The sequence below is a fragment of the Protobothrops mucrosquamatus genome, unplaced genomic scaffold, assembly GCF_001527695.2.
Source record: "Protobothrops mucrosquamatus isolate PMUCROS unplaced genomic scaffold, P.Mucros_1.0 scaffold470, whole genome shotgun sequence".
Lineage (NCBI taxonomy): Eukaryota > Metazoa > Chordata > Lepidosauria > Squamata > Viperidae > Protobothrops > Protobothrops mucrosquamatus.
In genome coordinates, this window is record NW_015386791.1 from 551,428 (window position 1) to 567,168 (window position 15,741).

The 15,741-nt window shown below is 37.6% G+C and overlaps 1 protein-coding gene across 1 annotated transcript in view; it reads left to right on the forward strand.

The window, feature by feature from the left end:
- Positions 1 to 255: 255 nt before the first annotated feature.
- Positions 256 to 15,741, forward strand: part of LOC107288053 (voltage-gated potassium channel subunit beta-1) — a gene marked incomplete at its 3' end in the record, with an annotated part of 89,603 nt that continues 74,117 nt past the window's right edge. The window contains exon 1 of the mRNA XM_015816628.1: positions 256 to 476. Coding sequence (XP_015672114.1) covers positions 256 to 476 — 221 coding nt within the window. The remainder of the gene's footprint in view (positions 477 to 15,741) is intronic.

The following is a 15,741-nucleotide window of genomic DNA, read 5'->3' on the forward strand; positions in this document are numbered from 1 at the left end:
AAGAGGGAAAGGCGATTGGAAAGCGCATCCTCTGCCCTTTTTTCTTTTTTCTTTGGCAAGTTCCCCGCTTGGTCTGCCTTTGTAGGTTGCTGCACCAGCCCTATTCACTTTTGTCGGAGCACACACCTCAGGAGGCCTCGTTGAACCGCGCTGGGGACGGAGATCTTCGGCTCCCGCAGTCCTAAGCCTCTCAAGCAGGCGAAGTTTGGTGTTCCCCCCCCCCCAATTTGAAAAGGAAAGCTTCGCGAGAGAGACATGCAAGTCTCCATAGCGTGCACGGAGCATAACCTCAAGAACCGGAATGGGGAAGACAGACTGATCAGCAAACAGACCACCACCGCTCCAAATGCGGTCAATGCAGCCAGAGCGAAATTCCGGACAGTGGCCATTATCGCTCGCAGTTTGGGAACCTTCACCCCTCAGCATCACATATCTTTAAAAGAATCCACTGCAAAGCAGACGGGCATGAAATACAGGTATGGCAGACCTTTCGAGTCATGTCTCAGGGTGTTTCTTTCCCTCTCGCCATCCCATGCACCTCCAAGATTGTTATCGAACATACAAAGTTATCGACATACAGAGTTCTTTCCCCCCCCCCCCCAAACAAGAAACAAACCCTAGGATCCTTTTATTTAGAAATGAAGTCCCTCCCCAAAAGTTTGACTCCTTTAGAAATCTTGTGCTTTGGGTTCCAAATTTGTGGTAATAATTGGTTTTGACACTGGCTGCCTCCCATAACTGGGATTTTGGTCTTTGCAAGCCTCGGATAAGTTTTGGTGATTTTTGTAATTTTCACTGAGTAAGTCTTTTGATGGCTTTCCATTTGTATTTAGGGAATTTGGATTACTGAATCACACTTGAGGATCTGCTCAGGAGAAAGTTTGCCTCTCAAAGCATCTGCTGGGTTGTTCAGAAAAGCAATATCTGTTAAACTCAGTTGGGTGCCCTTTTTGTGTATTTATTTATTTATTTATTTATACGCCACTCATTTCCCCTTTTTCATTTCCCTTTTGTATTCTGCTCGTAATTAACTTCTCTACAACAGAGAAGGATTTGTTTTGAGTAAAATGTTGAAGGAAATTGTATAGTACAGTAAAGTAATAAGTGTTTGCCTGCAGAAGTGTTATTTTTCTCAAAAGAAGTCAAAGAGAAGGCAGTGAAGCTGGTTGCTGAGTGAATTCTGAGATTCACTGTATTTTATACTGATTTTAAAGCAGGATGTTTTTTTTACTTGATAAAATGTACTTAATGGTGTAGTCAGAATGACTCCTTTGAGAAGTCATTTATTTGGCACTTGAGTGGCTAGTCCTATGGCTATACAAGAGGACAAAGCACTATTCCCACACCTATCATAAGCAGAGTTGTTGCTTAGTCATCAGATCACCTGCTGAATTTACTGCAGTAACATTGTGAATGGTATTGAAGGTAAGCTCTAGGTGCGAGTTTTAATTCCACTGAGTAGAGAAAGTCAGGGTTTGTTAGGCAGGTTTGTTCAGAAGTAGATTCTCTGTACTGTGAGCCCTACAAACAGGAGAATATGCAAAGTATTGCAGCTCTAGGTTTAGTTAGCTGATGAATATAGTGAAAGCTTTCTTCTTATTTATTTATTTATTTATTTAACATGAATTTATATGCCGCCCTTCTCCCTATAGGACTCAGGGCGGCTTATAATTTAATGCAGGGGCGGCTTATAATTTAATGCATGCATTTCCAATGAAAAGCACAATTTACAGTGGAAGAAATTAAGGCGCTGGATTAGAGCAGGAAAGACCCAGGTTCAAGTCCCCCCCCCCAGCTGTGGAAGGTCACTCAGCAGACTTTCAGGCAGTCACACTCTTTCATTCCATCCTACATGATCAGGCTGTTATGGGGGAAATTAGAGGGTATGACATGGATCTCATCTTAGGGATTTCTCTTGGGAAAAAGCAGGAAGTAAATCTAAGACATAAGTTAAACCAAGTCATCAAGAGAATCAAAAGATCTGATGAATCTGTTATCGTTTTTAGATGGGATGTAATTCTGCCGGCACTATATATATAAAGAGTCTTTCATCTTTTCCAGATCACTTCAGTTAGGTTTGGCTACATATTTTATATAGCTAGTAGAGCTAGGATGTTATATAGGATAGAAGGCAGCAAAAAGATACCCCGTCCGTCTCCAATTTGTTTCTTTGTATATATCTCTCCTGTATTATTTTTATAAATAACTCAAGGTGGTGAGCATATTCAATATATTTGTCTCCTCCTATTTTCCCCACAACCATAACCCTGTGAGGTGGGTTGGGCTGAAAGAGTGACAGGTTCAAGATCATGCAGCTGACTTTCAGGGGTAAGGTGGGACTAGAATTTAGGGTCTCCTGGTTTCTAGACTGGTGCCTTAAACCGCTAGATCAAACTGGCTGATCAATAGACCATCTGTGAGAAGAGAGGTCTTTTGTTTCTCTCTAACCCCAAATATTCTCAGATGTAAAGTTCATGCAGTCTATCATGCAGAAAGTTTGAGATACATTCCTTGCCATCTCCATGTAGAGCTTGAAAAACATCAAGTTAAAATCCTGGAAAAGAACTGAAAGTCAGTTTTGATAGCGTTGAAATAAGTGAGTCAGTGGTCTGATTCATTAGGCAACTTCTTGTTAGAGCTTAACTTTCACAAGTCTATAGGTAGTGATATTCCCACTCTTAAACAAAAAATGTAATACTTCAAAATGAATGGTACAAAGAACAAGGAGGTGGGTCCAGGTCAAGGATGTAAATGGCGGCTATCATCAGATGAATTGTAGAACTCTAACTTTCTTCTCATTTAGGATACATTCCATTTTCCAAAGCTACCTTATAGCTATTTGCAGAGTGTTCTGAAAACCATCTATCATCTTCTTATAAATTGTACTATAATATGTTTTTTCAAGTTTTGGAAACATGGTAAAAAGTTTTTTTAAAAATCTCCAGTGAGTTATGGCTGATTATGTGATATTACATAATAATATCTTCCTTTCATACTTTGAATATCCTGGCGTTAACTAGGAAACATTTCTAGTTCTTATTAATTTTTAACCTTCATCTTTGAAATTTGTTTGTTTATACTCTAAATAACAAGAATCACCATTTTATAAACCTCATTGTTCAGAATTCTTTAGCTGGCCCTAGAAATGTATGAAGGATGTCTATGCATCACTCACAAGCTGCTCCTCCTTTGAAGCTAAAAATAACTAAAACTAAAGACATAAAATAAATAAGAATACCCTTTGGTCAAATGAATGCTATGAGACATAGAAGGACAAAGTCACCTGAATTATGCTGTGTTTGCAAGAACACAAGAGTTTTGCTAGGTCAAAACACATTCTTATCTAGTTCAACATTTAGTATCACATAGTGACCAATCAGGAATCTGGAAACTTCAATCACAATCCAAAGGGAATCCTCTTCTGTGTTGATGTCCATTAGGTGTAGTTATTCAAGATACTATATAACTATATCCAATTAACTAGCCCCATTTTAAAACCATATAAATTGGTGGCCATTATATTCAATGGCAGTGAATGTCAGAGCTTATTCATTGAATAAAGAAGTATCTCCTCAGACTTTGCTACGATTAGGTTCAGTTTGTGATTCTAAGTTCTAACATCCATATTTAGGAAACACCCATGTATAGTCCATATACATATCAGGAAAATATATTAGATACATTCTTACCCATGTTGGATCTTTCTTCAGTTTAAATTTTATAGATCAACTATCAACTTTGGTTGGACTTCAGCTTTCCATCTTGGAATGTTAATGAACACATCTGGAGGGAACCAGATTGAACAAAGTTTCAAGTATTCATGAAATCAGTATGGGATGTAGATGACTGCTTGGAAAGTCAAGACAAAAAGCATTATGCTAAGATTGTTAACCAGACTTCGTTGTATACACCATACTTATTATCTTATCTGCCCTGAGTCATCCACGTCACAGTTGTCCCAAAGATGCTTTTTCACAAGGCAATTGGACTTCCTTGTTTTTCTTTGAAGATGTTTTGCTTCTCAACCAAGAAGCTTCTTCAGCTCATCTGGCCTTGCTTTGTTTCTAGAATTAAGTGAAATGAAAGTTTGTGATCACTATGTGATCTTTATCTAGTTGCTTATTCTTGACTTTCCAGCATATCGAAGAGTTTTGAGACCAAAAGTCTTTATGAAGAGCTTGAGATAGAAATTAATTTTTCATTTAGCAATTGCTCAACAATCAAATTGGAGTCTGGCATTTGGTATCCTAAGAATCTCGATTTGATAGTTAAAAAAGAAGTCTCTAAATCTTCTGATGAAGAATGGCTCAAAAATATATTATTGGAAAACGATCAAGATCTACGTAGGTAGGACTTGGAGAATACATGAACTTCCAGGTGGAAAAGACCTAATCATATATCTTACAGAATCATGGTAAACATTTACCTTTTGATAAGTAAAATTATTAGATAACCTGTTTTGAGGCTGAAAGCTGTCTTATGATACCAAAGGTCCCTGTTTTTTTAAAGTTGCATTATTGTCATTAGAATGTTATGATAAAGGTTATCTTTTGATTCTTGCTTAGGAAAAAAACCTAAATATATATAAGACTTTTTAGATAACACTTTTCAGCAGAATATGGATTTTTTGCCTCATTATTTCACTATTTCATTATTTTACACTATTTTGCCTCTACATCTGGTAGACATTTTTCGAACTGCTACACAGCTGAAAGGAACAGCCCTGTCAATGGTTTTATATAAAGACCACGGACGAGATAACTATTGTATAATACAAAGGTTGAGCAAATGGGAGATGCAGTGAGGAACAAGAAGATCGTGAATCGCAGAGTTTTGCACCAGATCACAGATAAGCAAGAAAAAAAATATTACTTTTAGTTTTAATGCAGTTCACACTCCAATGAATTCAAAGCACTACTAGATTTAGAAGAGAAGATTTTTTTTTCTATTTAAGATTATCTGTTATAACTTTTATTCCTCATAAGCTGATTTCTAGGTGCATTTTATCTTTATATGACATAGAAGTCTGAGTTGGAAAGCAATTTAATGTACTGTATCTGAGACAGAAGGAAAAGATTAGGTTCACATATTGCTTTTAAAAATATCAATATCTTACTGCATGCCGAGAGCCAGTTTTATCTAGTGCAGGGGTCCTCAACCTTGGCAACTTTAAGACTTGTGGACTTCAATTCCCAGAATTCCTGGGAATTGAAGTCCACAAGTCTTAAAGTTGCTAAGGTTGAGCACCCCTGATCTAGTGGTTAAGGCTCCAGGCTACAAAACTAGAGACTGTGAATTCTAGTCCTGCCTTAGACATGAAAGCCAGCTGGGTGACTTTGGGCCAGTCACTCTGTCTCAGCTGACAACATCAGGCTTAAATGACAACTGGTCAGTCAACTGATCCTGTCTCAACCAAGGGATCAACAATCAGTGGATCTGAAAAAAGCAGACCCTGCACCTGTGGTAAAAATGCTTGGAAGTTTTAATATATGTACATATATGTACTGTATGTATATAACTAAATGCATTAATGTACTTCCTCCATCTAATGAGCAACCATTAAAAGTGTTCCCAATTATCAGAGGCAGCTGAGTTGTATTGAAATGTATTCAATTTGTTGTGTTGTGGATATATTTAAGGACCTCTAAAGAAACCAATCAGCATGCCACTGCATTCCACAATAATATGGATTGCTGCAAAACTACTCAGTCCATTTCTTACAGTCTATGAATTTTCATGAGATTTGGGCCTTACACCTGAGCAAGTCAAAGATGCTGCAGTTGCTTCTGGGATGTACTGCAGATAACATACCAGAGACACATATAGTAGCAGGATGCCTCGTAGCATTGGTAAATATTGAGTGGAGAAGCAGCTCACAAGCATTGTGCCTTAGCAGGTATATACACCTCTTGGCTGCACAGAGGACTCAAACTTTAGAATAAGTTTATCTTGTCTAAGGTGGGCATTAAACTTGCAAGAGTCTTGAATTTTATTCTGTGTGAGATGACAGCAGTCTGACAGGCTAGTGAAAATATTTTTGTCCTAGCCCCCTGTTCGCGTTATGGTTCATTTAATTTATGGCCCAGAAATAGTCTGTATGCTCAAATGCTATTTTACCAAGTGCTGCAAATTTTTGAAAAAATGTTTGTTTTGAAATGTGTGGCAGAGATTGGGGAAATCATTTTTCTACTTTTTAAAAACAAACAAACACCAAATTAGTGCAATATATTCCATCCTTCTCCAATTAATCTCCTCTTAATAAAATATCTCTTTAAAGTATTGTTCTACTAGTATATCCATTCATGCCTCATTTTATAAGCTCTTCCATGTTTAGTAAGTTCTTTCTGTTCTGGATCCTTCCATGGGTAAATAAAATCATAATATTGCTACCTCCGTCTATTGTTACTGACAAATTCTGTTGTGCCAGAGATAACTAGGATATTAAGAATAGCCCTTTCATTGAGTGGAGTGAGCTGATAGATGTCAGGAGATCAGAGAAGTGATAAGGCATTTGTCCTGCAAGCCATATCTTTGCTGCTTCAATGTTAAGAGAATACAACTATAGCAATTCATTTAGACTTATATACCGCTCCATAGTGCTTTACAGCACTCTCTGAGCTGTATGCAAATATTTCCTCCAATAATCTGGCTTCCCATTTTACCAACCTCAGGGGATGGAAGGCTGAGTCAACCTTGAGCCGGTCAGAATCGAACTGGCTGGGGGCTGAGTTAGCCTGCAATACTGCATTTTAACCACTGTGCCGCCATCACTATGTACGGTATATTAAAATCACTAATATACATAACTAATATTATAAACATGGATTATGGATGTGACAAGGTAATATCTTTGATAATGAGATCTCTTGGTCCAACCATGGAAAGGGAAAAAAAATATATCAGTTGCTCCTGAAACCAGCTGAAAATTAGATATAAAGGATATAATGTCATCATTCAGCAAGTGTCTTGTTGGAATCTTACGGTATTTTTCAACTTACCTTTGAAACAGTTTGGATGCACTTAGGTGCTGTGTTGTACCTAAAGATACTAGAAAATGTTTGACTTGAAGCAGAAAATAAAGGAAAAAGTAGCAATATGTAGAAAGTAATAAAACCCACACAAAGTGGGCTTCTGATTCTTAAGCCACTATACAAATGGTTAATATAAGCTTTTAAAAGAAAATGTAATTCAAAAATTCAATTATGCTATCATGAGAGTGATACTGTGACTCTTCATTGTCCTTTTCTAGTGGCCATTAAAGTCTTTTAAACAGATGCAATTATAATTTGTATTATTTACTAATTTATTTAAAATAATAAAAACACTGCAGTATGAAGCAATACTGCAAATACAATAACCTTCCACTATTGTGAAGTGTGAAAAGAGTACTTTTGAATAACATTCAGTTCCCACCATTCATCTTTTTATTTCATGCTGTGTACATTTGTCTAATGCAGTTTATCTTGGGTTTGGCTAGTCTAAAGAAAAAAAGAAATAGGGGAAACATGATAGCAGTGTTCCAGTATCTGAGGGGCTGCCACAAGGCAGAGGGGGTCAGGTTGTTCACCAGAGCATCAGAGGGAAGGACGAGAAACAATGACTGGAAACTGATCAAAGAGAGAAGCAATCTGGAATTAAGGAGAAACTTCCTGACAGTGAGGACAATCAACCAGTGGAACAGCTTACCCCCGGAAATCGTAGGGGCTTCATCACTGGAGATTTTTAAGAAGAGACTAGACAACCACCTGTCTGAGGTGGTATAGGTTCTTCTGCTTGAGCAGGGGGCTGGACTAGAAGACCTCCAAGGTCCCTTCCATCTCTATTCTATTCTAAAGATAGAGTCTTTATGGTCTCAATAGGGAAACATAAAAGAGAAACAATGTAAAATTTCCCGACACTTTATTATCGTGATACTCAGGTGATACTCAGATGATTATCGTGATACTCAGGTGATACTCAGGTGATATCTTTTCACCTCTTCGACACAACTAGGGTCCTACACTTCGCTACCACCCATCCTTTGTCCAGTTGCCACATATTCTGTGGAACAAGAAATAAATTGGCTCTGCAGGAGTCCCAGTGCAGGTGATCATACAGGTGCAGCACTGATACTTTTTGTTTAAGGGACCTAACAGAATCCTGGTGGGCGATTCTTCAGTGACAGTGACTAACACAGTAACAATCGTCACAGAAAAAGCTTCTTCCTGCTGCTGTAACATTTACAACCATAATGTGTGAATCAAGGTGCCCAATGTTTACCTTAACATTAGGGTAGTTTGGAATAACTTTGGGGGGAAAGGCACTTTGTAAATCATAGTTTTTCCTAAAAATGCATGCATTTTTAATTTCACAGACATCCTTGAGTTCATTCTTTTTTTAAATTTCAGAGTGCAGCTCCCGTAACTGTAAGACTAGTTTGAGTTAAGTAATATTTGCATTATGTACCATCAGACTAGGTAACTTTCACAAAATTTGATTTCATCAAAATTTGATACCTAGTATTTTTTTTTAAAAAAGGGTGATTATTTTATATTTTCTTTTATCATTAGTTTAAATTAAAGCTCTTCTGTCTTCTACCATATCAAAAAAAGTTTGTATGTTGCCTCATTCAAAAGTAAAAAATGCTTCAGTTGCACAGTTGTGATTCTTCCCAAAAAAGAAAAAGAAAAACTCTATGACAGTGATGGCGAACCTTTTAGAGACCGAGTGCCCAAACTGCAACCCAAAACCCACTTATTTATCGCCGGGTGCCAGGTGGGCGTGGCCCACTAGGTGGGCGTGGCTGTGGTCATGGCAGACTGTATGGGTGTGGCCAAGGTGGGCGTGATCAGCTCAATATTGCTTGTGGGGAGGGATGCCTATGGGGGCCGGGCAGGGTTGGGGGAGATCCAGGGGGTCTCTGGCAGGTAGGGCGATGGGCAGGAGGCTCGTCCTGCAGGGTGAGGCGAGGCAAGGCAGGGGTGCCATTGTCACAGGGCAAGGTGAAGCAGGGGCCAGAGCGGCTGCTGCCTGACACCATCGGCCCCCGCACACAGCGAGCGCATGGCTGCTGGGATGCATCTGGCCACGTGGGACCTCGTTGAGTTAGCGGGCGGCTGGTTGAAGAGGGATGGTTACCATCTCCGGGGCATGGCCCGCGTGCCCACAGAGAGGGCTCTGAGTGCCGCCTCTGGCACGCGTGCCATAGGTTCGCCACCACTGCTCTATGAGATTGAGAGTTTGTCTAAGACAGTTTGTTAGTTAATTGTGTAGGTGAAGACATGAATGGGAGAGTTTAGATTGGTGGCTGAATCTCTCAACCAATGCATGTGGATTAGTTCAAAAGCTTTTTATTAGGACAATAGGAAAATGTTCTTCGTTCCATCTCCTAATTTTGATTAATCGTTTAAGAGCTGCTAAGTAACAGTGGCTTTTCTTATTGCCACTCTGCACAGAGACCTACTCAGATTTCTTGAAATCAGCATCTTTGAATTTGAATACAGTACTGGTTGGACAAAAGGAAGCTGATTTGGAGCTCTAAAAATGTTACCTAGTTTGGGTAATGCAAGGAAATAAACAAGTTCAGAGCTCTGAATACTTGAGGAATATTTCTATTTGCACTGTTCTGGCCCACAGTTCATATTGCATGTAACTGTGTTTGTATTTTTTCTGCTCTCAATGCGATGCTCAGAAAAAACCCCAATTGATCAGTGTCAAAATACCTTTTAAAAATGTGACTGTGGGATTAAATACATTTAGAAAAGAGTAGCTAAAAAATGCATACTGAAATATTGTGCCACATTTGTGTTCTTAAAATGGAGATTAGTACCGATATGGTAGGAAAGATTCATGAGTCAACATAAAGAAATACAAATGAGCTAGTTTTTTATTTGTGTTAAAATTGCTAATCTAATCATTGTATAGGTATGTGGTGGGTAAAAAAGAGTAATAATTACTTGAGAAGTGAGGTAGGAGAGCAAACGTAAATTTTTCAAATTACATTTCAGATATGAGTACATCATGATATATACATACATCATGAAATTTGTAGGTCCAATATTCAGTTGATCAAAATGTCATAACTTGTTTCTTTCCAGCTCCTTTTATTGCCTGGAGTATGTTTGGAAACAAAAAAGTCTATGTCTGAATGTACAACTCAACATTATTTTTCTTCCAAACATACATACAGTTTAATATATCAATTTATGTCTATATCAACAGAAATGAAAAGAGAAAATAGGAGGGGGCAAAAGCCCTCAATATTGTCTTCTATTTGTGAGCCTGTTATTAATTCTTAAAAAAACCCCATGAGATCACTTTATACAAGATGTAAGGTTATCTGATCTTGTTGAAAGGCACTACTTATTAATGTCTACCTAGTTTTAAAAGCCTAATACACTGACATCCATAATGCCACAGGCAAAGACCCACCAGGCATTTAGAAATACAATTAGAAGTCTGAAAAATCTGTATGAGAACTGACATTGTCCAATCAAAATCCAAACTTCTAAGATATAACAATCACCTGTTTGCCCTCTTAGAATATTTAGACAAAAAATATCTAGGAAAGCATAATTTGGCTTTTTAAAAGCATATCAAAACAAATATACTGTATCTCTTCATTAACAAGGGAAATAATTTGAAGCCAGATAAAAAAATTAACAACCAATAAAGTAAAACTGATTGATTCATTAATCTACAACAGCAATGAATATTTTTTTAAAAAAAATTCACCCATAATTCTGAAATTTGCAGAATACAAAATGCAGGAATGTGAAACTTTTTCCTCCAAGGAGCATTACTGGTAAGCCAAAACCCACCCTTGAAATGTAGTAAATGCAACTCATGTCATTTAATGAAAAGTATATACAGATAGTATGTGCTTACATTCCACTGTATATGCTAATTTTACCCATCTGTCCAATTTTTAAAGAGCTTGGCAACAACTTTTGGAGTATAGTAAGGTTTTTGGAGCTGCATGTAACTCTGGTACCTCAAATATTGTCCTTCTGACTCATGTTACATTCACAGGAAAGAACATCATTCCAGGAACATGGAATGTAAAGTTATAGAAACAGTAAATTTGATATGTTTTCTTTTCTGAGTTAAGCTGGATCCCTGTAACCTTGTGCACACTTCCCTGCAGATTTCTTGGTAGTCATATAGAAAAGATTTGCCACTACTTATCTGAGGATGTTTGTTTTGCTTTCCAGTCTTGTCTACAGGCCCTGTTTTAATGGTCTCCTATCAAAGTACTAACTAGGTTTCATTCTGCTTAGTCTCCCAGCCCAGAAGACTATTCATTCATATGTTGCTATTTGCTAACATTTCACAAGCTACTTATATTTAATGGTAGAGCTCAGCAACACCATTCCCTCTGGTGATGGGAAAAGCAAAACCTGATATAGGATTTGGATGTTCCACATTATTTGCTGATCATGCTTTTTAATTTGAGGGACAGCTTTGGGAATATGTGCAGTTGTATATAACTCTGGCATGGCTACTTTGAAGATGCAAATGTACATCTGGTATAAAACATGAAGGCCCCTTCATATGAACAAGTCACATTTTATCTGGAAAAGTAGAAAAATTGGAAAAAAGGGCAGATACTGAGTTTTTTAAATTATTATAATACCATAGAAGAAAATGGTAGTCTTCCACTAACTAACAGATTAACAGAGTTGGAAGGGACCTTGGAAGTTTTCTAATTCAACCCCCTGTTCAGGCAGGAAACCCAATACCATTTCAGACAAATGGATGTCCAATCTCTTCTTTAAAACTTCCAGTGTTGGAGCATTTACAACGTCTGGAGGCAAATTGTTCCACCTATTAATTTGTTCTAACAGTCAGGAAATTTCTCCTTAGTTCTAGGTTGCTTCTAGATTAGTTTCCATCCATTGCTTCTTGTCCTGTCTTCAGGTGCTTTGGAGAATAGCTTGACTCCCTCTTCTTTGTGGCAACCCCTGAGATATTGGAACACTGCTATCATGTCACCCCTAGTCCTTCTTTTCATTAAACTAGACATACCCAATTCCAGCAACCATACTTTATATGTTTTAGCATCCAGTCTCCTAATCATCTTTGCTGCTCTTCTCTGCACTCTTTCTAGAGTCTCAACATCTTTTTTACATCATGGCAACCAAAACTGGATGCAGTATTACAAGTGTGGTCTTACCAAGGCATTATAAAGTTGTATTAACACTTCATGTGATTTTGATTCTATCCCTCTGTTAATGCAGCCTAGAACTGTGTTGGCTTTTTTGGCAGCTGCAGCACACTGCTGGCTCATATTTAAGTGATTGTCCACTAGGACTCCAAAATCTCTCTCACAGTTACTACTATTGGGTCAAGTACCACCTATACTATACTTGTGCATTTGGTTTTTCTTGCCTAAATGTAGAACCTTACTTTTTTCACCAACTGAATTTCATTTTGTTAGATAGTGCCCAATATTCATGTCTGTCAAGATCCTTCTGTATCTTAAGCCTATCTTCTGGAATGTTGGCTATTCCTGCCAGCTTGGTGTTGCCTGCAAATTTGATGAGTTCCCCATCTATCGCTTCATCCAAATCATTGTTGAAGATGATGAGGACTGCTCGACCTAAAACAGAGCCTTGGGGTACCCCACTGCATATGTCCTTTTATGTAGATGCAGTTCCATTAAGGACTACATGTTACGAATTCATCTGGTGGTGATGTCTAACCCACATTTTTCTATCTTATGAAGTAATAGGTTGTGGTCTACTTTATCAAATGCCTTGTTGAAGTCCATGTAAATTGTATCCACAGCATTCCTCTGGCCCACTAATTTTGTCAGAGAGTGCAATAAAATTTGTCTGGCATGACCTGTTTTTGACAAACCCATGTTGGCTTTTGGTTATGACTTTGTTTGCCTCTAGGTGTTTGCTGATTCGTTGCTTGATTATCTTTTCCAGAATCTTCCCAGATATTGAGGTCAGGGCGACAGGCTGATAGGTCTGTAGTTTCTTGGATCTATTTTTTCCCCTTTTTTGAAGTTGGGAACTACATCAGCTCTTTTCCATTCCTTTGGTAGTTCTCCGGTGCTCCAGGATCTTTGAAAGATATAGTTCAGTGATTCTGAGATCATGTCTGCCAGTTCCTTCAGAACCCTGGGGTATAATCCATCCAGCCCTGGTGATTTGAACTTGTCTAGGCTGGACAGGTGCTCACTTACCATTTTCTTGCCTATTTTACCTTGTACTCCTAATCTGTTTTTTACAGTAGGGTTTTTTCCTTTTGTGAAAAGATGGATGCAAAAATGAGGTAAGCAGTTCTGCTTTCTCCCTGTTGCTTGTCACTTTCTTGCCACTTTCTCCCACTAATGGGCCAATCATTTCCTTGACTTTTTTCTTGTTTTTTACATGTTAAAAGAAGCTCTCTTTTTTTCGTTATTTTTGACTTTTGTTGCAAAAGAACCACCTAAAGAAATCTATAGCAAATGGAGTTCTGGATCTTAATCTCTGATATCTCCTTTTGACCTAAGTAGATACCATTACGATATGTTTCTTTCTGAAGTTGTAAAGCAGATTTTTCCTGTTCAGGCTTATCTTCATGGGTAGATAGGTTGTGGATATTGGGAGAATAATTTTCTCTCTCTCCTTTTTTCCACCATGACCGTCCTTTCAGTATTCACTGAAAATTGCTTTTATACATATATATTTCCCTTCCCTGTTTTGTGCATCAGAGCATCTGGCAATCACTGAAATAGCTTGCTTCATTTGCAACCACATGGCCAGACTACATGAAGTACAGATCAGATGGGTGCAGTTTTGAAGATCCACGGTTCCCCCAAAGCTTAGAGCCCCACATCTTAAGAATTCTAAACTAGAGTAACTACTGACATTTTGCCAAAAATATTTGAATTGTATTTGAATGAAAACATCTTACTTAAAATGTATATCTTTAGATATAAACTACTTATGTAATAAAAAAAAGCACAGATTATGCAGAGGGTGGTAACAATTTGAAAACCCAAATGCTTGCAAAAGCCCAAAATATTATTAAAGGGAAAAAAATAGGAGAAGAGGAGAGACGTGATAGCATAGAGTGATTAAAATATTGAATAGGGAGCACTCACCGGTTTAAAAAATATGTTGTAGATCATCTTAGTGTAGCAGTGAATTTGAGTTACATTTTAAGGTCCAATTATGGCAGATGTTTTTTGTGAATCTGAACCTTCTTCATTAGATTCATAAAGCTAGTCATCAGCTGTGAACTCTTTGTGAGTTTTGTTTGAACTGATTGCAAGCATCTGTCTGGAGTTCATTACTTATGCATATTAAATGCTTGTTCCTGATAGTCCAGTTGAATATAGGGAAATCTCATTGAAATCACCTTCCATATGGCTCTTTTTGTTAAAAAGCGATTATTAGATAGACTTTAGTAAATGAGTTAACAAATCTTTTTGTTTGAAATCTATGAACTTTCAAATTATAATCCTGACTCTGATGTCACCTATCACTCTGCAGGTGCAATTTACATCTTGCTACTTAGTGCTTTGAATATCCTGAACTGAAAGATTTTCAGCAGATTATGTTCATGCAATTCATCTCTCAAATAAGTTAATTATATAATCGCAGGCAGGGAACCAGTTCAAAGCAACATACAGTTATATACTAAGCAATTCTGATGAAATTGCAGGTATATTAGCAGTTTCTGGAGCATTTATTATGGTTGGTTGAATAGTCAGCCATATGTTTAGACTGGATTTGGCATTTTAATTAACCTATCAAATCCTTCCCAAGGACCTGGAATAGACAGATGTTGTTTGATAATGTTAAAAGTGTAGTCACAAGATGTAAGCTGTTTCAAGTAAAGAGTTTTTGCAACTGAGTGATGTTGATTTTGTCAATGTCAGCGCAGTTCAAGTGGTGGTTCAAATGTTTTGGGATTGTACCCAAGATACCTATTCTATTGTTATTATCTTCTTTTCCCACACCATTCTGTTTCTATTTGCAAGTCTTTGTATTTAGTTATCTTCTCCAGTTTTTTCACTTCTTTTCTGCTGTCTCCAGGTACTGCAGTGTCTACTTTTCCTTTCTTATCAACAGTTGTTAAGTCTGGAGTGATATTTGTGCCTGAGTGCTTTTCTGCCTGAGTTCTAAAATTCCCAAGCTCTTTAGGTTTTCATTTTCTATTACTTTGTCTATTTCGTTATTACTTATAGGCAAATGGTATTTCTTGCAGATCTTCCAATGCACCATTGTTGCTACTTTGTCATGTCATTGTAGCCAGTATGTGCAATCTTCTTGCAGCAGTTAACTAAGTGGTCCACTATTTCCTCAGCTTGCCAGTGCATTTGAGCCATGGTGGTGCAGTGATTATAATGCAGTATTAAAGGCTAACTCTGCCGACTGCTAGCAGTTTGGTCCTGATTGACTGAAGGTTGACTCAGCCTTCCATCCTCCTGAAGTTGATAAAATGAGGACCCAGATTGTTGGGGTTAATATGCTGACTCTGTAAACTGCTTAGTCAGGGCTGTAAAGCACTATGACACAGTATATAAGTCTAAGTGCTATTGCTATTTGCATACTGTGTATTTCTGTTGTATAATTTTATAATTTGGAAAAATACATCACTAACTAATAACAATTAAATGTTTTGGCTGCTGTTAGAATTGGACAAGGTTTTATTGATTGTTTCCACTATATATACTTAGTGTTTTAACCCTATAGGAATTCTTGTTTGCAAAAAAAGAAAAGATTTAATGGATGTCTTTATATGACTTTAATCTCTATTAGC